Source organism: Castanea sativa, chromosome 1 (assembly GCF_040712315.1).
Source record: "Castanea sativa cultivar Marrone di Chiusa Pesio chromosome 1, ASM4071231v1".
NCBI lineage: Eukaryota > Viridiplantae > Streptophyta > Magnoliopsida > Fagales > Fagaceae > Castanea > Castanea sativa.
This window is the reverse complement of record NC_134013.1, coordinates 66,136,508-66,158,361: the sequence shown is the minus strand read 5'-3', so window position 1 is coordinate 66,158,361 and position 21,854 is coordinate 66,136,508. Positions and strand designations below refer to the sequence as shown.

The window sequence follows — 21,854 nt, the reverse complement described above, 5'->3', positions numbered from 1 at the left end:
TCTGTTGATGAATCAGAACGAATATTTGTTTTGTCATATGGCTTAACCTATCATTCCTTGCTCTCAAAAGAATTTAAAAATTTGCAAAAGTGATTTCCAAATATGCATTTGTCGCAAACAATTAAAATGTATAACCAATATATTTTGTTTTATCTAATGTTTATGGAGGATATATTCTCAATGATCAAAAGAGTAAGGATCCTGAAACATACTCTAGTTATTTTTTCCTCAAATCTTTCTTCTCATCTCTTATTCCAACTATCAATTTTCCTATTACAGATTTTTATTGATAATTTTGGTCTTAATGTCACATAAGAGGACTTAGAAGTAAAATTTTATGCATTTTGATTTGCAGATTATAGAGGAGCGGTACGTTTGAAAAAAGCAACATCTTTAAATAAAGAAACATAATAAATAAATTATTGAATTACGTTATTGCTTTGTGTTTTGGATTTTTGACTCGATTACATCACATTTACATTGCGAAAAAAGAGTTTGACTTTGATGTAAGGATTTTTTTTTCCTCTCCTTTTTTTCCCTGATTTTGAACAGTAGTTTTCTTGAGTTTTATTAATTTCTAAGATACGTTTTCAATGTTTTGGATTATAGGAGGAAAATAATTAGGTTTGAGAAAGTCGGTATAAACTAAAAGAATAATTTTCAATTTCTAGCATACTTTTTATTAATGCACAACATGCTATAAACTATTATTAAGGAATTAATATTTTTCTTAACTTACTTATTGAGAATTATTGGGAAAGATTGTATTGATTTTTTATTTTGATGTGATGGATATTGTGAGGCATTCGAAGACCGAGGACGATTGAATGCGGAGTATCATACGTGATCCCACCCGTGAGAACGTATCCGATCCGAGGACTTCATCAACCTAAGAAGGGATGGAGAGGTGAGGTAGCGTTTTATGAGAACCCGATTGGAAGGGATAAAACCTAGACAAAGGGTCAAAACGGTAGGAGGAAACTTCCTGAAAGGGTATATCATTCCCCTCTGCATTAAATGTTCTGCAACAACTTTATCAACTGCATTAATGAGGAAATGACCATTGAATAATAGTTTCATAGCTAACAATTCTTTCTACCACCTTCAGCAGAGCCTTAATAGGACAAGTATCCTGAGAAAAACCCTAAGCCATACAAGTGGAGGGTTAGGATCCAAAGAAGGAGGATATATAAGGGGAAAAAAAGCCTCCCAATGAGAGGGGAGAGTTTTTAGGGGAAAGAAAGAGAAAAACAAGAAAGTGAGCTGTGCATTGCTTGGTAGAAACTTGTATTAATCATATATAAGAACTCCATCCCGGAATTGACTGAGGAGAGCTTTATTCTTAATAACTGTGTGATTTGCCTTTCTTTGCTTGGGCTCTTTGACCTTAGTCCTAGACTTAACTCAAAACTATACTAGAACTGCCTCCCCACTTTCTATGTAATAATCTTCTATTGTTTGGGCTTGGTTTGAAGTACAAGGCACTGCTATTCTAAGTGGGCTTGGACCATCAAATTCATAGCTCTTACAAATATTGTTTTATTTTATATGTATTATCTTTATATGAAACTTTCATGCACAAAGCGTAGGTTAGTGACTAATCTATATATAATATCTAATAGTCAAAGATGTTCAATCATACTATGCCACATAAGTTTTGGTAGTCTCATAATTTTTCATATAATATTTAATTTTTGAATTCTTTATTTATTTGACGCATAATTTTTATTTTTTAATTGCTTATTTATCTGACACAATTTTTTTTAATTCCTTATATATTTGACAAAAACTAATCAAATGTCAATCATTCCTTTTAATACCCAATATGTAGCTTGTATTTAGACTTCCATTAAAAACTGTTTTCCTTAGAGTGGCGTGCAAGTCTTTGGCTTGCTTCCAAAGCATGTTTGTATACAATGCAAATTCCTTCACAGTTACTCTCCTAAAAATCATATATAATTAATAGAACTAGGCTAATTACGCTCGATCCATACATCTATATAAGATGCAAGAATCCTCATAAAAAAATTAACAACATTGTAGGTGTAGTTTCAACTTTCGAGCCATGGGAAAACCGTCATGAAGAAACACACCATGAGCAAGTACAAGAAGACCATCTAATCTTCACATGTCGAATATGCGTAGAGCCCATGCAATCAAATCATAAATTCAACTACAATAACAATTGTGTGCACCCTTTGTTATGATGCCAAATACATCAAAACCCATATTGACAACAAAGTGCTAAACATTGAATGTCTTATGTTTATTTATGATGCATGAGTTTCATGGTTAAATAAAAATTAATAAATAAAACTTAATATCATATACATTCTATATCTATATTTGCTACCTCAATTTGAAGGCTTCACAACATCATTATTTTATCTATTTTATTTTAAAATCAAATTTTACCACTACAAACATGTTTCTCTTATATTTATGTTGTGTACTTCGGTCCTATTCGGTCCACTTTGGTCGTATTTGGTTTTATTCGGTTCAATTTGGTCTATTCTGTCCACTTAGGTTTATTCAGTCCACTTTGGTCATATTCGGCTTTATTCAGTCCACTTCGCTCTTCTTTGGTTCATTTTGGTCCATTTTGTCCACTTAGGTTATAGTCAGTCCCTTCTATCCACTTTGGTCCTATTCGGTCCATTTTATAAATGTCAGTCCTATTTGGTCCACTTTGGTCACATTCGGTACTTTAGTTATATTCGGTATATTTTGGTCCTATTTGGTTCTATTTAGTTGACTTCGGTCACTTTTAGTCCTATTCAGTCCACCTCGATCATATTCTGTCCAATTAGGTCATATTTTATCAACTTCAGCCTACTTAGGCTGCGTTTGGTTCGGCAGTAAATGGTTTCCGGATGTAAAATGATTTCAGCTGAAAATATTTTCCGGAAAAGAAAATATTTTTAGGTGTTTGGTAACATTTGAAAAAATACTTTGAAAAATATTTTCAGGTGTTTGGTTGTCATCTTGAAAATATTATAGAAAATACATTTTGTATTTGCTGCTCACATTTTCTCACATTTTCTCACATTTTCTCAACTTCCAAACAAATATCATTTCCTGATCTAGAACAACAAAACCCAAAAAAAAAAACTCATCAAATTTTCTCAATGAAGCACAACAAAACCCAAAAATAAAAAAAAGCTCATCATCAAAAACCAAATCCGATCAGATAGAACGAAGACAGAGAGAGAGAGAGAGGCGACTGGCGATGGCGAAGGGGAGTTCGCGCCGGCGCGGTGCGGCGATGGCGAAGGCGAGATCGCGCGGCGCGGCAACTGGCGATGGCAAAGGCGAGATCGCGCGGCGCGGCGACTGGCGATGGCGAAGGCGAGATCGCGCGGCCTGGCAATGGCGATGGCGAAGGGGAGATCGCGCCGGCGCGGCGATGGCGATGGCGATGGCGAAGGCGAAGGCGCGATCTCGCCGGCGCGGTCTGGGTGCTCTCTCTCTCTCTTCGTGCTCTGTCTCTCTCTCTCTCTTCGTGCTCTGTCTCTCTCTCTTCGTGCTCTGTGTGATAATTTTCTGGAAAATTTCAATTTAAAGGTAAAATAGACATGGAAACGTTTTCCGGGTGGGGAGGGTTTATTTTCCGGTCAACTGATTTCATTTTCCGTTTGACCAAATTTTCAGGTGTTGCCAAACACCCACAAATGCTGAAAATATTTTCCGGAAGTGATTTACTGTCGAAACAAACGGACCCTTAGTTCTTTTTACTTGTGGTTTTGATGCAGTTTTTTGCAATGGAAACTGGTTAAGGTTGTTGTGCCTAGAAAATGAATTTAAATACAATGTAATAAATAAATAGGGTTATCTTTTATTATGTTATACAGTTATGGCACAACTTACGTCCAGTGCATTAGAGTACTGGACATAAGCCGTATCCATACAATTACTCCTAAGATAGTAAAAAAAAAAGTAGAAAAGTTTTTTTTTATTATATGTAAATAAAAGAGAGTAAAAAGGAAAAAAAAAATAATTACTGTCTTAACTTTTACTTCTCAGATGATATTATTAGATCTAAATCCAAATCCATAATAATATTATTAAATAAAAAAGTATTTTTTTAATTTATTTTTGAGGAATAAAAAGCATCTTAAAAGTTTATAAAAAAAAAAAAAAAAGCATCTTAAAAAAGACACTGTTCAGGAGCAACGTGTGCCCACTTTTTTCCAGATTAATAAATATCAGGGACCCACCAACAATATTGAAAGTTACAGAAATCCCAAATCCCTACCACTTACCACATCATCCCCAATCACACCTCGCCACGTCTCCCACCTATTGTTCCCCCCAAAACCCCTAAAACTAAAACCCTCCCTGATTTCTAGGGTTTCCATTTTTTCTCTGTTCAAAATTTTCAGCTCAAGCTCTCTACAATGAATGCTCACTCTCACTGCTCAGCTTCAAAATAATAATAACAAAAAAGTCTCAAACTTCAACTTTTTCCCACTACTGCAATGCCATGCTGTGGCGTAGACTCGATGCGCTCCAAGATGTTGTACCTCACAGTACTACTCACTCTTCTTCTAGTGTTGGACACAACGACGTCGTACTCAGGCTCAGGCCCTCACATCGCCGATGTCAATTTACTCTTACCTCCCAAAATGACTCATCCTGTTGAGTACAGGCTTCAAGGAAGCGATGGCTGCTTCAAATGGTAATTTTCTGTGAAAATTTTTGAATCCAAATTCATAAACCCTAAACCCCCCCCTCCCTGTTTGGCTGCCGAGAAAATGTGTTTCATAAGTTCGCTTTTGTTGATGTAATCATAATGTTGAAGCATTTCTGTTTGAAATATGTATGTACAGGTCGTGGGATCATCATGATGTTCTTTCGGTGTTACCTGAGTATAATTCGAGCAATCACTGCTCGACGAGTGCGAGGCTGAGGTCGATTGCTACTTATAGCGGTCGAAAGGAGACTGCTGTTTATGCTACTGATGTTCGCACGGGGGTCGTGATTCGTTGCAAAGTTTTCATCGACAATTTCTCCAGAATTCAGATATTTCATAATTCTATCAAGCTTGACTTAGATGGACTCGCTACTCTCCGTGTCCGCGCCTTTGATAGCGAAGGTGGTTGAAATTAATTTATTCGTATTTAGTACTTTTTGTGTCGGGACATGAGGCTATACTTGTCAATTGTTGTTAGCTGTTTTTGCAGGGTGAATGGATTTTTGTTGTCTAAATTTGGTTGTTTTGTACTTTAAATATTATAATTTGGTCTGGTTGAAATTTTAATTTCACTTTTGTCATCCTTCTGTTGCAGATAATGTGTTCTCGTCACTAGTGGGCTTACAATTCATGTGGCATCAGATGCCTGAAACTGATGGATTGCCACATCACCTTGTTCATGTTCCGTTGAAGGATTCTCCGCTAAGCGACTGTGGTGGATTGTGTGGGGACTTAGATTTCCAAATACAACTTGAAGATAGTGTATGAATGCTGCGACTGAATGTGAATGAGAATTGGCAGCTTGTTAACTAATTCTTCTATATGTATAAGTAATTATTTTCTTTGATATGTAATGCAGGGTGTATTTTCAGATTTATATGTTGTAAAAGGAGTTGAAATCGGCCAGGAGATTGTTCATGTGCATTTGCTTGAGCCGGGATTAAAGCATATGGCTGATAGAATTGTTCTGACTGTAGCAGAAGCCATGTCACTTGAACCTCCCTCACCTGTTTTTGTTCTCATTGGTGCTGCTGTTCGTTATAGGCTTAAAGTTATACGTGGAAATATTCCTCAAGGTTGCTCTATTTGAACCCATTTAATAATACTCCAAAGTAGTTCTACATTATTATTATTATTATTTTTTTTGTCTATTTCAGTATGCCTTCAATTTGGATGATTCTGCATACCTGAATTACAGGCCATATATGACATAAATTTTTTTTTGTGGTGGTAATATTATCTTTTGATGCTATTGATTTAAACAGAAATATAGAAGTGCATTGGAGATATGGACTAGTTGATGTTTTTATTATTTTTTATTATTTATTATAGACAATGAAAAATTTTAAGAAGAAAAAAATAGCCAACCTGAGTACATTGTGGATGTACTGCGGAAGCAAAAATCAAGAACCAAAATTATAATGATCAAGTAAAAGACGAAGAGAAAAACAAGAAAAAAGCGATAGGGCCACACTCCAAACAAGGTGAGTGTGTAAGAAGTTGGTTGAAGTTCTCTGCTGGGATCTGTATGTTATTTGAAATCTTTTTGATAAATAAAAAGATTGCAAATAACATATGTTAATTGAAATCTGAAGTTTTGCTGTTTGGTTCTCAAAGAAAAAATTATTTATTCATAGAAATTTAAAGTTATTTCTAGCAACTATCTAGTCCAGTAGTAGGGAAACCTTAAGTTTCTTGTGACCTCAGGGTCAAGCATTTGTTTTGTTTGATGTCCAAGGTGAGTTTTTAGCCAAAATAGCACTGCCTTATTGCCCAGGAGTTACGGGATTTTACACTTTTTGGGGTTCAGTGGGTGATGCCTAGGAGGATTGTTGATCTACTAGTGAGTTTGCAATGCCATTTTGGGTGGCATCAAAATAGGGAGATTTGGAAGGCCGTTCCTCATTGTTTGATGTGGTATTTATGGAGGTAGCGAAATGCAAGACATTTTGATGGGTGTGAGATGTCAATTTTAGATCTGAAGTCACAGTTTCTGAGGCCTTTGTTCCAGTGGTTATCAGCCTCAGGGATGTTTTCTTTCTCAAACTTGATGGAACTTAATTGATTATTTTTCTTTTAAATCATAGTTATATGAACATCTAGTGTACTGCCTGTGTACTTGATATTTCTTTCTTTCTAATAAAATTACTACTTATTTTATATATATGCGTGTGTGTGTAACCAAAGTAGCTACTCATTATGCTGTAAAGGCCTGTATCAAAAAAAATTACGCGCTTTTTTTTTTTTTTTCTCTATCTAGATATGGATGACTCTTATTGTGCTTTGATGCTGAGAATCTAATTAAGAAAAGACAAAGCTCTTCAGGGAATGGTCGTGTTTGGGACTGCACTGTAGCAATAAACTAGCGGGGGCCTTGCATCTTTTTACCTTGGCTTTGCTGAAAGTTGGAAATCCCCTTGATTGAAGATCTGGTTTCCAATTAGTTTTCTTCATCTTAGGTTTCTTTAGGTCAGACTCTATATTCGATAGTGTTGGCATTATGGATGTCAAGAGGTTTTAAAGGATTGACATTGGATGTGGGTTTAGTTAAGGTCTAGTTTCAACTATGCATTACTCTCTCTCTCTCTCTCTCTCTCTCTTTATTTTTTTTTTTCTCTGTGTTGTCTAAAAATACTGTGCAATTGTAATTAAGTTGGCCATTATGCTACCTGGCTTTATGTTTTTAGCTGTGAGGCATTCAATTCTTTAAGGTTCTGCTGGTGTTTACCTCTTTTATAGAATTACATGGACTGCACTGTAGCAATAAACTAGCGGGGGCCTTGCATCTTTTTACCTTGGCTTTGCTGAAAGTTGGAAATCCCCTTGATTGAAGATCTGGTTTCCAATTAGTTTTCTTCATCTTAGGTTTCTTTAGGTCAGACTCTATATTCGATAGTGTTGGCATTATGGATGTCAAGAGGTTTTAAAGGATTGACATTGGATGTGGGTTTAGTTAAGGTCTAGTTTCAACTATGCATTACTCTCTCTCTCTCTCTCTCTCTTTTTTTTTTTTTTCTCTGTGTTGTCTAAAAATACTGTGCAATTGTAATTAAGTTGGCCATTATGCTACCTGGCTTTATGTTTTTAGCTGTGATGCATTCAATTCTTTAAGGTTCTGCTGGTGTTTACCTCTTTTATAGAATTACATGGACTGACTACATACTTCTTCATTATGAGCCTATTGTCAATGGCCTTACCGCCACTTTCCTGGAATTTTCAGCTGTCATTTTACCATCTCCACATCATCGATGGTCTGTTTCAAACTCTTCAGTTGCTCAAGTGGACTCTATGATGGGATTAACAAAAGCACTAGACTTAGGTGTAGCAACTGTTGTGGTTGAAGATACAAGGGTTGTTGGCCATGTACAAGTTTCATCCCTTAATGTTGTTGTACCAGATTCTTTATCATTATATATAGCATCATTTTCTACTTCTGGTGATCCTTTAGAAGGAGTGAAAACCATTCCGTCTGTGGCACGTTGGTATGTTGTTTCTGGCCGTCAATATCTCATACAAATGAAGGTCTTCTCACGAGGACCAGATGCACAAGAAATTTACATTACAGAGGTAACTTATTCATATTTTGGTTTCAATTTTTTAGTGTTACTAGAGGTTCTAGAATGATGCCTGTGTGATGCACCTATCGATCAAAAATCATATGTAAACTCAAAGACATTTTTTATAATGTAATTGAAATTGAATAATAAAATAGATAATAGAAATATAGGAGCAAAAATGATTTAAGTTACATGGCAAAAACACATTATGTAAAACTGGGTTTTTATCAAAACTAATTGATTATTAAAAAAATTTAACATATATTAAGAAAATGTTTTCTTTAAAACTTTTGGTAATTGAGTTTTAATTGTTGTAGTATTTTAAATTTCTTAAAGCAAATGAGCTATAACTTAATTGTCACCTCCTCCCCTTACAAGTTCTAGGTGGAGGGTGAGGCTATGGGTTCAAGACCCGTTGGGTATATAAGTAACTTACCAATAAAAAATAGTATTTAAAATTTCTTAAAACATTGGTGATAGAATTTCCCTTGGAGTAAACTGTGCTAATAATTGTACTAATAGTGCATGTAAGACCCGTATTTTATTATTAAACAAAAAATTTTGGGATACTATTAAGATATTATAAAATAAACAATTGAATTTTTTTTTTTTTTTTTGGATAGGTAATAAGAATATTATTAAAACAAACTGAAAACAAATGAGAGCCAATACAAGGTGTTCATGATGGTGAACACAAGGAGAAGCAACAAACAAACAAATAATAACAAAGAACAAGAAAAAACTTAAAGCGTAAAACTAAGAGAAGAAATAAACTCGACGACAGTGGAGCAATCCGAGAAGCCCCAACACCTAGACCAATCAAATAAAGTCTTTTGACATAGAGCTTGTAATTGAACCAAGGATTTCTCGGTGTCCTCAAAAGAGCGCCGATTTCTTTCCTTCCAGACAATACACATCAAACAATCAGGAACCAATTTCCATATGTCTGAATTAAGTTGGAAAAAAGAAAAAAAGAAAACAGAAGAGGGTGTTCACTTGGTATAAACACAGTGTAGGATGGAATTTATATTATATAGTTTATTATGTATGAAAGCATAGTATGCATGATAGCTTGTTCGTCCTTTTATGATGTCTATATAATTGGCCTTCCTAATTCTGTTAAGACAAATCGAGGCTATCAATTCATTTACATGATTCTAGGAAAGTAATACCCGTTAAAAGTGACTAATTTTTTTGGAGTTTGAACAATCCACTAAATTAATTATTGTTGAGTTGTAAAATACGAGTTATTAGGGTTAAAGGGAAGAGAGAGAGAGAGAGAGAGAGAGAGAGAGAGAGAGAGGGTCTAGGACTATGTTTAATCAGTCCCTCACCTTTGCACATATTTATATGATGGTCTTATAATATGATTACAAGAATGCCCTTATGCTAATGGAAACTAACATACTAATATAAAATAAAAATAAAAACAAGACGTTACAACAATTATGAAGTACAATCAGCTTATCAAAACTAATGTATTTTTTTGGGGGCCTCTAGAAACAAAAGAGCTATACAGACTTCAAATATTTTCATTTTCAATTTCAAACTATTCTGGTGTATGGCAAAAGGTTAAGCAATCCTCTCTTTGTAATTTAGAGGAACTACAGAGATATCTATGAAGAAGCTTACATTTGTAGTAGTAGTCCAAGATGATTTTTTTATTTTTTTTGTTTGTAAAAATTTATGAATGAAACTCAAAGAGGTAACCATGTACACTGGACATGGAAACCCCATCTCCCATTCCAAGATGGGATTTTATTTGGTGGGTATTTTATCCCTTTATATCATTTCATTTTGATGGCTGCATCTGAAAGGTGGTCTCATCTGTCAAAATAATGGCTTATCTTATGATAGGGATTAGGGAAACACCTCCAATTATATGTTCTTTCACATAAAGACTGAATTAACTTCTTCAGGAAGTGCTATTGTTGTCAATTCTGGCACTCTTTATGTTTTGTTTACTATGTTTTCTTTATATTCATGATCTTTATTCATTCTAAAATTTCTTTTATATCTTTGCATTTACACGATATAGTTTTCTTTAGATTGTTTTTTTTTTTTTGGATGACCTGGAACCTCACCAAGGCAGGGCCCTTTAGACCCATCCTTGGGGAATAAACCAAAGACACACGACCCCACCTGCTAGAACCATGTATTAGGTAATCCATGAGAACCCCTTGTGGGGATTGAATCATGATATCTGGGTCTATAGCTCATTCCAAGCAGTTTTATTTAGATTTATTAGTTTATGTGTCGAAATGTGGGAATGGCATTTTCTGCTCTCTTGTTCATGATAATTTAGTTTACTATTTGTTTTGCAAATTTCTTGCTTGTATGCGTTGACAATATGCCAGTTGTCTGTTGGTGTTTTGCTCTTATTATTCACTTTACTCTGTTATACCAGCTAGTTTATCATGATTTTCTTGGCTGTCTTCTCAGAAATTCCTTCCATGAATTGCAGAGCGATGATGTTAAGTTGTACGATAACCAGTCAGATTACTGGAGAACTTTTTTGATGCCTGATGATATTGCAGTAAAACATAGTTGGCAGACTTCTAGAATCCTGAGAGCAACTTCACAGGGACTGGATAAGTTGATGGCTTCTTTGACATATTTTACCGGGCATCAAGAAACAAAAGAGGTGCTGCCTTGTATTAGTTTGGAATTTTGTGCTTGTATTATGAACTTATTTCTTATTTTGTCCCCCCCTTCACTCCTCCCACCCCTAAATTATCATGCCTCCATTGTCTTTGGAATATATAGTTCCTTTCTTTTATGTGCCTTTGTTGGTTATATTCCCTTTTAGGCTCTCAAAGTTGTGCAAGAAGTCATGGTTTGCAATCAAGTGAAATTTATTTTAGACAAAAGAAGTGGTATCACACAAAGCATTCTCCTTCCCTGGGCCCCAACTGTTTATCAGGAGGTGGAGCTAAAGGCCACAGGAGGTTGATACCCTGCTGCGTTTTGTATGTAGTGTTTAACTTGCTGCTAATGCTGTTGATGTGCTTCTGATTGCTATTAAATTTTTGTAGGCTGTGCAAAAGCTTCTAGTGACTACAAATGGTTTTCTTCAGACACAGCTACTGTATTGGTGTCTGCTTCAGGGATTGTCCAGGCCAAGAAGCCTGGTAAAGCTACTGTTAAAGTGATATCTGTTTTTGATGCATTGAATTATGATGAGGTAATGTTTTTGCAGTGTTACAGTGTTTTACCTTGTTTTTGATGATTTATAAGTATACAAATTTTGCTTTTAGAATTTAGAGATCCTTTAACATCCATATACATCCAAGAATACTTCACCACGGAGTTTATAACAGAAGTTGAATATTAAAATGTTGAATACATAATGAATATTGATTGTATACTTATTGCATATATATATAGACAAACACACACACACACACACACACACACACTTGTCACATATATTTAATAATAAATCTAATATCTGAAGTGATCCAATTTGAAGGAAATTTTTAAAAATTGAAACATGAAATGATTTAATTAATTATTGCTTACTTTTATCTTTTGGGAAATTTAAGGTAGCACTATGTTACTAAGATCTCTTCTGTTTTCATATTTCCTAATATCTGTGCTTGTTCTTGTGTCCAATAATGCTGAGAAAATCTTATAAGCTGGTGCACTAGCACAAGGGAAAACCCTTTCCTTTCCTTTTTATTTATGTATTTAATTTTTGGGATGAGTAAAGGGACAAACTTTAATCACTGGTGTTCCTTTAGATTTATTTTTTGGTTTTTCTAGATGTACTCAATGATGCAATCTCTGCATCACTTATCTCTTTGATTCCCTTTACCCTTTTGTTAACACTTGTATTTATAATGTTAAATAATTACTAATAGGTGGTGATTGAAGTTTCCATCCCCTCATCTATGGCTATGCTTCATAGCTTCCCCATAGAGACTGTTGTGGGATCACATCTTCAAGCTGCTGTAACAATGAAAGCATCAAATGGTGATGCCATATCCTCGAACCATATGAACTTGCCTTTTGTTGTTGCTGGTTAAGTCTTTGTTAAAGGTGATTTGTCAACTGCAGGTGCCTATTTTTATAGGTGTGATGCTTTTTGCTCCTTCATTAAGTGGAAAGCTGGAAGCAAGTCTTTCAATATTGTCAATGCAACAGGGGAGAAACCTGTCTTGGACATGGTAGAAAATTTTGAGCTCCTTGCATCATTAAATGGTCCTCCATGCTCTTGGACCCGTATATATGCTTCCGGTCCTGGTCGAGCTATGTTGCATGCCACTCTATCAAAAGATTATCACCATGTTGATAACTCATTACAAGGACCTATTGTCTTAAAAGCATCTACACGTATCGCAGCATACCCACCGCTTATCATTTGTCAGTTAGGGGATGGGAGCCAGTTTGGTGGTTATTGGTTTGATTTGGCTCAAGCTGAAGCTCAAAATCTATTGGAAAATTTGGATAAATTTTATCTTGTTCCTGGAACACATTTAGATATCATGCTTCTTGGTGGACCTGAAAAGTGGGATAAAGGTGTTGACTTCATTGAAACTGTGGAAGCTTTGGATGAAGGGCATGGTCCTGTTCAGAACAGAGTTCTTGTGAATCAGCTATCTGGCAACAATAGGAGTGTGTACAGAGTTTTATGTCAAACGCTAGGAAACTCTGTAAGTTTCTGCATTCTTTATTGCTTTATATTGAATGCGGTTCTTTTTTTCTTTGAAATCTTGAAGTCATGATATTTTTTTTCGATGGTTTAAAATGATTCAGAAACTTGTTTTCAAACGTGGTAATTTGGTTGGGGATGACCATCCTCTGCCTGCAATAGTAGAAATTTTGTCATCGCTTTCATGTGGCTATCCTTCCTCAATTGCACTAATAGCTGATGAACCTGGTACACATTTTTTCCTTATATCAAAGTTGCATTCAGTCACAATTTACTAGTTTTTATAAATTTAACTTTTCATGCTTTTCGGCAATTTATGCCGCTGTTCAGTAAATGAGCGCAATGTTATACAAACTGCAATTCAAGCTGACCGCAGCTCAGGACGAATTCGAGTCGCCCCTGTGACTGTGGCAAATGGACGCACTGTTCGAATAGCTGCAGTTGGCATAAGCAACACTGGAGAACCTTTTGCAAATTCATCTTTTCTTTGTTTGAGGTGGGAACTAAGCAGTTGTGATGGGCTAGCCTACTGGGATGATGCTTTTGATTCAGTTAGGTCGAAATGCAGTTGGGAGAGGTTTTTGGTCTTGCAAAATGAATCAGGACTGGTACTGGAAAACTTTGATACCTTCATCTTTCATATTGTTTTGTGATCTACTTATGCCCTTTAGTTGTTTGTAATGAATTTAGGTTTGAGAATGAACTCTAGTGGATAAGTAGGAAAAGGTTGCAGCCATATATCTGGTTTTTTAGGTTCTATAGATAAAGCACTTGCTTTATTTTTATTTTTTCAATTGACCTTGTCACCAGCACACAATCCTCCATATTTTCTATTGATCTTAAAATTATGACACTTTGTCATATTCTATGCTCTAAAAATTATAGCCTCATAATGTACCTCTTTTCCTTGTCATGATACAAGTAAATTGTAATAATTCTGTTCTGAAATGTTAAGTACTCTGCTTTTCAGTGTACTGTTCGTGCTAGTGTCATTGGTTTCAGCGATACTATCATTGATCATTATTCTGCTCAACTGCTACAAAGTTCAGAGACTGTTCTTACAGATGCAATAAAATTACAGGTCTAAGTTTGTAATTTTTTCCCTGAAGAGATGCTTTTGTAGTTTTTTCTTGTTCTCCCTCCCCCATTAATTTCATAAGATTTGTGATGAAGTTTTTTGTGCCTGGTATATATGAACCTATAAACCATTCAGGTTTATATTGCTAATCTGTCTTCCAAAGTTTGATTCTTACCTTCAGATTTGTTCAAATATGCAGCTCGTTTCTACTATTAGTGTTTACCCAGAGTTCAACTTGCTATTTTTCAATCCTGATGCCAAGGTAGACTCTAATACCAGTACTTAATGATTTTTTTGGTTTGATTTCAAATAAAAATGCATTGGCAGCAGCCTGTTTGAATTTGGTCTAGGTTGAAGGCCTCACAAATGTTTTTTTTAACCAAGCAAATTTTTCTATCTAACTTACCAAAAGTGGTGGTTACATGTTATTGGTCTTCATTTCATTGGTGTCCTTTTACTAAAAAGAGTACCTTCACACCCATTAACTGCCACAATATTTGGTAAATTAGGGTTTGGTTGCATTACCAAAATGTAGGTTTCATTGGTTAAGTATATGGAGTTAGTATAATGCTATTTAAATTGATGTAAATCAGTATTATCAAGAGGCTTCTGATTTTTCAAAGAGAGATTAAAGTAACTATCCATCTGAGGAATAGAAGATGCTTTGATGAGTACTACCCTCTCAGGAAAATGTTTTGTGGAGCAACATTAAATCATTTGCTGTCACATACAATCAAAAGCAAGATTTGATTCTACTTAACCCAAGCTATCTCCATGGTGAAAAGTTTGTTCCCCTCTTTTCTAATCATTTTTGTTATGGTACTTATTAAATAAAAAAGGGTGATATATTAGCTTTCTAAGGTAGAAGAAGGCATTGGGCCAATTAATCACCATGGATGTGTGAGATGAAAGATGGAAGGCTTCAGGCCTGTATAACTCTGATGTGAAACTGTTTTTACTTATCCATTGAAGATGATGGTCATTGTATAGTGCCATTGTTATAGATCTTCATTTAACTTAAGCATCCTGTTTGTTTATAGTTTAAAAATATATTATTTTCAGAATTCTTGAGATGCTTTGAGCTGGACGCCAATTACTTGGTCAGGTGTTTATGAATGTTTATCTGGTATATTTATCAAATGGCACATACCAAAATTGCTGATATGTTTCACAATACTTGTGGATGCTCATGTGTAGGACAACTCATTTGACACTTGGTTTTGAACCTAAATTGCCCATCAGATTTACCTCTCCAGTGCTGCTATGTATTTGATGATACATGTTGGTGTCAGAAAATATAATCCTTACACTGCTGTAACTTTTATACAATGCAATGATTTCCTTATTTTAGGTAAATCTATCAATTATTGGTGGAAGCTGTTTCTTGGAAGCAGTTGTGAATGATTCTCGAGCGGTAGAAGTTGTTCCACCCCCACTGGGTTTACAATGCTCACAATTGATGTTGTCTCCTAAAGGGTTGGGTACTGCACTTGTGACAGTTCGTGATATTGGACTTGCTCCTCCAATTACAGCTTCTGCTGTGGTATTTTTCTTCCCATCTGTTCTTTCTGCGTAATTTGTTTGATTGTGTCTTTCACCTTTACTAACTTCAATCCTGTTTCTAGTGTTGATGAAAGATTTTCTTATTGTAACAAGTTTGCAAAATTTTATACCCACTCCTTTTCCCTTTGAAACCGTTTGTTTTATGAAGAAATCTTTTTGGAGAGTGTTCGACAATAGATTCTGGTGGAAATACATATTTCCCCAAGCTAATTTAAAGAGGCATGAATAAATCCTCAAGGTCCATATAAATTTATCAATTAAGAGAACTTAGCCTCAAATGGAAATATTTTTGTTGAAAACAATTTTGGATCTTATTCTTGCTAAACAAGCAATCCTAGTAATCCATCTGTCTATGTGAAACTCTTATACAATTATATTTTTATTTAAGCTGATTTGGGCGATCATTCATCATGCAATTGTTAGGCCTGATGTAATTTTTTTTTTCTTCTACTTTTTTGTGGCTTTTTATTCAAGTTTGGGTGTAAATGACAATATTCTGGATGTTGTGTACTTCCTCTGTACTTGGGCAGTGCCCTCTCTTAATGATGCTTATTAGTTATAAAGTTAATCTGATAATGCATGGCCTTGCCACCTAATGGTGTACTCTTCTTTGAAGTAGATGTAACGAGTGTCCCACATAAATGTAAATTCAGATGTTTATTATCAGATCCAAATGAATCCCTTGTTAGTTTCATATAAATGTTATCCTTTTCTTCTCAAATATAAAAAATTACGTTTTGATGTGTTGCATAATGGATTATAACTTGTAAAGTTAAATAGAAATTATCTGTTGCTATGGAAAGTGGGAATTTAATCTGCAATGTCTCTCACTTTTGGGTACAATTATAATCTAGACCTTGGGTTGTCTCTGTGACAATATAATCTTGAGCAAATAATCAAAATATTTAGTGTTGTCTAATTCATAAAGCTGTGGGCTGCTTTCTTTTCTTCATTCTTTATACTTGTTGTGATGCCTTTATCTTCAGATCCACCTGTGTGGAGTTTCTCATAGATTATAATATTTTACAGGTCCAAGTTGCAGATATAGACTGGATTAGGATTACATCACAAGAGGAGCTATGCCTTATGGTTTGTATTCCCTTGGTGATATATATCTTTTTATAAGCTGGCCTTTATTCTAATATTTCTTGCTATTTTTAGGAAGGAAGCTCACAAACTATTAACCTAATGGCTGGGATTAATGATGGAAGCACTTTTGACTCTTCTCAGGTTTGAATTGATGTCATTTTTATCTCCCTCTGGGAAGACATGCATTCCAATTTATTTTGTACTCAGCATGATTTAAACTGATTTTACTGTGACACATCTTGCAGTAGTCTGCATGTGAAAAATAGAGCCTGTTGTTTTATATAGATATTCTTGACCTCTATTCTTTTCATGCTTTAAGAAGGTTTTGTTTGTTTTTAAATAATTACTTCAGTGACTGGGAACTTGTGATGCAGTATGCTTACATGAATATTCATGTCCATATTGAGGATCACATAGTTGAACTCATAGGCATTGATGATACCTTGAGTCCTCATGGTGGGCATGTGAAAGGGCCGAACTTTAAAATTATGGGGACACATCTGGGAATCACAACTCTTTATGTAAGTTCACTGTTGATTAACACAAATATTTTATGTCTCCAATTAGCATCCATTGTTAGATTCTCTGTTGAAAATTTGGGGTGACGCAAGTTTAAAGATAAAACTTGATATCAGGTCAGTGCTTCACAGCAATCTGGACATGAAATTTTGAGTCAGCCAATAAAGGTCGAAGTTTATGCACCACCAAGAATTCACCCTCCTAATATTTTCCTGGCACCAGGTGCATCATATGTGGTATGTTCTGGATATAAATATTTGCTTGTCTATTCCTTGTTCTAATCATAAACATTAGGTTTAGTTGATAGTGCTAAGATAAAGAGAAATTCATTTTGTTGCTACAATGGATGTTATATTTCATTTCAATGACTCTAGAAGTCCACCCCCCCCCCCCCCCCCAAAGACAAAATTATACACGTGTTTCTGTATGTATTTATGTGTACTTGTGTGTGTGTGTGTGTGTGTTTTTTTTTTGTTACTTATTGGTGCCTTATGTTTTTGTATGCTTAGCTTACTGTTGAAGGAGGCCCAACTATCGGAGTGTATGTTGAGTATGCTAGTATGGATGAGGGGATTGCAACAATTCAGAAATCTTCAGGAAGATTGTCTGCAAATTCACCTGGCAATACTGTAAGATATGATAACTGGCTAATGCTGCTTTGCTGTTAACTATTATCTATAGCTTTTTTATGCATTGATTATGTATTACTAGTTTTTGTTGTTCTTTTCTTTTATGAGCTATGAGGCATGATATTTGATGTTGGATATGATAGATCCTATAACTTGCAGTCAGCTGCCTAGTCAGAGTGTGCATCTGGCTTCTTGTTAATGGTTACCTGTTTTTGGTTATTCTGTGGCAAGAACACTTCTTCAAAAAGGAAAAATGCAAAAATATCCCTTGAACTTTGGGTAAAATCAAATTTGACCCCCACTATTTCTAATTTGAAATTATGATACCTTGAACCCTTGGTAAATGCCAAAATCACTCCTTTTGGTACCATTTTTTTAATCTAATTGACAAAAAGTATTTCATGCATTTCACATGATAGCATTTTAATAAAAAAAATATTATTTTTATAATTAAGATCTAATAAAATTCTCCCAATCATCTCTATCAGACCTCGCAAAAGTGGGAGTTTTGTGCAGTGGGTGTGACCTTTAATCAAAGGTAAAGGTAAAGGAGAGGCCTTACATTAGGTGTGTTGTACATGGAGAGCTTGAGGAAGTGGGGGTGGTGTTGTTTGGGTCTAGCATTATGAGTAGGCTATTCTGGTTGGGGATTGTGATGAAAACCATGTTATTAGGTGACTGTTTGAGAATTGAGTGTATGTTTCCTAGTCATTTTTATTTTCAATGAACATTATTACTTACATAAAAAAAAAGTGTTTTATTTGGGGAAGTGGCTGAAATTTTTTTTGGGGTTGTGTGGTTGTTTGTGGTGGTGGTTGGGTGTTTGTGGTTTGGTGGTGATTGTGACAGTCCATGGTGTGACTGGTGAAGGAAGAGAAAAAAAAAAGATTTTTAAAGGGAAACTTTTTATTAAATTCTAATTTAAAAATAGTTTTTATTAAAATGCATGTAGCATTGTCCATCCATTCAATAAATAGAATGGCAACAGTAAGGTTTGGGCATTTGTCATAGTTCAGGGGTTAAAATTTCAAATTAGGAGTATAGGGGACCAGTTTGTTTTTGACCAAGAGTTCAGGGGGTATTTTTGCATTTCCTTTATAAAATTATATTAGAAGTAAATAGGCTTGCCGTTACAAATGACGATTTCAGGCAGGGCAATTCTGTCCTCTTGAACCATTGGATTTACCTAATCAAGACCAGTAGATGTTGCCTCTACAACTTTTTTCCTTATTTCTTTTTTTTCTTTTTCATTGAGTATGTCTTATTTACATTTCTACTAGGAATATACTGACATTTGTTATTATGATCAGACTGTTCTTGCCTCGGTTTTTGGCAAAGGGGATACTGTAATTTGTCAAGCATATGGCAATGTCAAAATAGGAGTTCCATCTGTGATGGCTTTGAATGTACAAAGTGATCAACTTGGCGTTGGGCGTGAGATGCCAATATATCCTGTGTTTCCTGAGGTAGGAATTGAAAGCCAACAATTATTACCTTTCTCTTATTAAAGTACTGATTGACTTCTTTGTAATATCAGGGACATTTGTTTTCTTTTTATGAGCTCTGCAAAAATTATCAGTGGACTGTAGAAGATGAAAAGGTTGGATAAGTTTGGTGTCGAACTACTTGGGATTTCTGCTCATCACATGTTTTTACCAGGGATATTGTGTGCTTGACCTTTTCTTTTTCCCCTTGTTTAGGTGTTGGGTTTCCTTGTGTCAGAGCATTCGCATGGGGAAATGTATAAATCCCTGGTGGCTACTTCAAAAGAAGTTCAATTCACTAGTTATTTGGAAGAGAAAGAACTTGGTTTTATCAAGGTTTTGTATGGAAGGTACGCTAAAGTTACTGCTACATTGGTTTTATGTTCTCTCAATGGGATGCATCAGGTTTTATACTGAAATTAATTGCATTGAGCAGTCAAACATTTCATCCTACGATTGATTGCATCTGCGTAGATTCTAGTCCAGTCTTCTTCTTTTGGATTAAGTATTTCTCATACAGTTGTGACTATTTGAAATCAGATGAAGATTGTTGAGGATATTGTAGGGCTAACCCTAGCTCTTATATACACACTACTAGGGTTCATTGTAATCAACAACTAAGAATTCAATAAAGAAGTAGCCACTAGGGCTTTATCTCATGGATGTACGATGTTGGCTGAAGCTGAACCACGTTACTTGTATTCTTCTCTCTTTTCTTTTCTGCTTCAGCTTCTCTTATCAAAGCCATATTTATATCGTTGTTACTATTGTTCTCGGTAGTTGGTGGTTGGTTGCTTGTGCAACCTTCAGATCTAAGTTTGTGTTGTTGTTGGTGGTTGCTGTTGATAGTTGTTGGTGGTTGTTGGTTGTTCTTGGTGGATGCTGTTGTTAGTTGTTCTTGATGGTTTTTGCTGTTGGTGGTTGTCTCGTTGTCGTCGCTGGTGGCTGTTGTTGTTGTCATTGGTGTTGCGGATTCAACCTGAAGGCATAGGTTCGACCTGAAATCCAGATGTGACCCGCAACCCAGCTTGGTAGATCTTGGTGCTTGCATCTGTTTTTGTTGTTATCAACAGAAGATCAGTGGTGGTTTCTGACCATCCTCCACTGATCTTGGTTGTTGTTGGCGTTTCTCAGTGGCTTTTTGTTGTTGGGTTGTTGTTTTCATCATATTCCGGTGAGTCTTAGCAGATCCGGTACTCCTCAGTAGGTTTCAGCCTGCCATGTTGGTTTTTTTGGTCATGGAGGTTGCTTGCGGTGGCTTTTCCTCGATAAGGATAAGGATAACCTAATCAGAATAAAGTCTCTGTTTGGTTCTTTGTTGGGTTTCAAATCATTTAAGTTGGTTCAAATTCTATTTCAGCCTGCCCAGGTGAATTTGCACCCTCTCTTGTTCATCAATTACCAAGGCACTATGTAGGAGTTGTTTAGGGTGTAAATGTTAATGTTCCAAGCTGGACCTATATGCTATATGCTCTAGCTTGAGGGGGAGCGTTGAAGATATTAGATATGTTAATGTAATGGTCCAAGATGCCATGACACCTCCTGAACTTTAGTGTAGTGGCCATTATACCCCCTAAACTTATATTTTTGCCAATTTACTCCCTTAACTCCACACGTGTCAAATTGATACTTTTTTTAGTTTGCTGTTAAAATTGACTAACAGTGGCTGGCTTGGCTCAACATCCACATACAAACATAGAAAAAAAAAAGAAGCCCAAAACTCACTGCAATGTCTAGATTGGCGGTAAGAATCATGGCGGTCAAATCTGGGATCGTGCTCCAAGTCTGCCATTGAGCCCTTGGACCTGCTCATTGCCACAACTAGGCAGTTATTGGCAACAAATGCACCGGCCAACGTGTGGCAAATGCCTCTCACCTCACACCCCTTGATTAGTACCTCTTCTTTGTTGTACGGTTCCATTTCATAGTTGCAAGAATCAGATTAGATTTATAGTATTAATATTACTATTTACCACCACAGGTTCCATTTCACAGTGAAAGAATCAGATTAGATTTATAGTATTAGTATTACAATTTACCACCACAGTTCTTCACTGCTGATCTCTCTCTCTCCCCATCAATTGGTGACTCTGGCACTTATTCGCAACTCCACAGACCCTTATCGGCATGCTCTCTCTGCTAGCTACAATGGGCCCTTATGTTGCTGATCTCTTATTTTTCTCTTTTCATATATATATTTTTTCTTTATCTTGCTTCTGCTCAATGGTTCTTGAAAACTCTTTGAGCATTTTACTTTTTTTTTCCCGATTTTGCTAAGTTGGTGTTGAATTCTATGTTTTAATTGTTATTGGGGAAAATACATAAAGGCCCACAATTTATAAAATATTTCAAATTAAGTCCCAGTTTTCTAATTTTGTTAATTAAAGTCCCAAATTTATGTAATTGTTTTAATTTGCAGCCTTTGTTTATCTCCGTTATTCATTTCATTATTATAGGCAGTTACAGAGCAGATAAAGTTGGGAAATTATTAATTAAACTCTTTATCTCTCCTAGAGCTTGTTCATAAATCAAGTTGGCAGCTATGGACAGAAAGGTAGAGAGAGAAAGCTTTGCGTAGAGTGAGAGAC

The 21,854-nt window shown here is 35.5% G+C and overlaps 1 protein-coding gene across 1 annotated transcript in view; it reads left to right on the top strand.

Moving 5' to 3' along the window:
• Positions 1 to 4,348: 4,348 nt before the first annotated feature.
• Positions 4,349 to 21,854, top strand: part of LOC142641702 (nuclear pore complex protein GP210) — a 41,135-nt gene continuing 23,629 nt past the window's right edge. Inside the window, exons 1-23 of the mRNA XM_075816183.1 lie at positions 4,349 to 4,678; positions 4,830 to 5,095; positions 5,289 to 5,455; positions 5,553 to 5,769; positions 7,914 to 8,260; positions 10,715 to 10,894; positions 11,060 to 11,198; positions 11,286 to 11,434; positions 12,114 to 12,225; positions 12,310 to 12,905; positions 13,009 to 13,132; positions 13,235 to 13,512; positions 13,875 to 13,985; positions 14,182 to 14,244; positions 15,334 to 15,525; positions 16,575 to 16,634; positions 16,707 to 16,775; positions 17,009 to 17,155; positions 17,270 to 17,389; positions 17,663 to 17,782; positions 19,093 to 19,248; positions 19,320 to 19,382; positions 19,483 to 19,616. Coding sequence (XP_075672298.1) covers positions 4,479 to 4,678; positions 4,830 to 5,095; positions 5,289 to 5,455; positions 5,553 to 5,769; positions 7,914 to 8,260; positions 10,715 to 10,894; positions 11,060 to 11,198; positions 11,286 to 11,434; positions 12,114 to 12,225; positions 12,310 to 12,905; positions 13,009 to 13,132; positions 13,235 to 13,512; positions 13,875 to 13,985; positions 14,182 to 14,244; positions 15,334 to 15,525; positions 16,575 to 16,634; positions 16,707 to 16,775; positions 17,009 to 17,155; positions 17,270 to 17,389; positions 17,663 to 17,782; positions 19,093 to 19,248; positions 19,320 to 19,382; positions 19,483 to 19,616 — 4,010 coding nt within the window. The 5' untranslated portion in view covers positions 4,349 to 4,478. The remainder of the gene's footprint in view (positions 4,679 to 4,829; positions 5,096 to 5,288; positions 5,456 to 5,552; positions 5,770 to 7,913; positions 8,261 to 10,714; positions 10,895 to 11,059; positions 11,199 to 11,285; positions 11,435 to 12,113; positions 12,226 to 12,309; positions 12,906 to 13,008; positions 13,133 to 13,234; positions 13,513 to 13,874; positions 13,986 to 14,181; positions 14,245 to 15,333; positions 15,526 to 16,574; positions 16,635 to 16,706; positions 16,776 to 17,008; positions 17,156 to 17,269; positions 17,390 to 17,662; positions 17,783 to 19,092; positions 19,249 to 19,319; positions 19,383 to 19,482; positions 19,617 to 21,854) is intronic.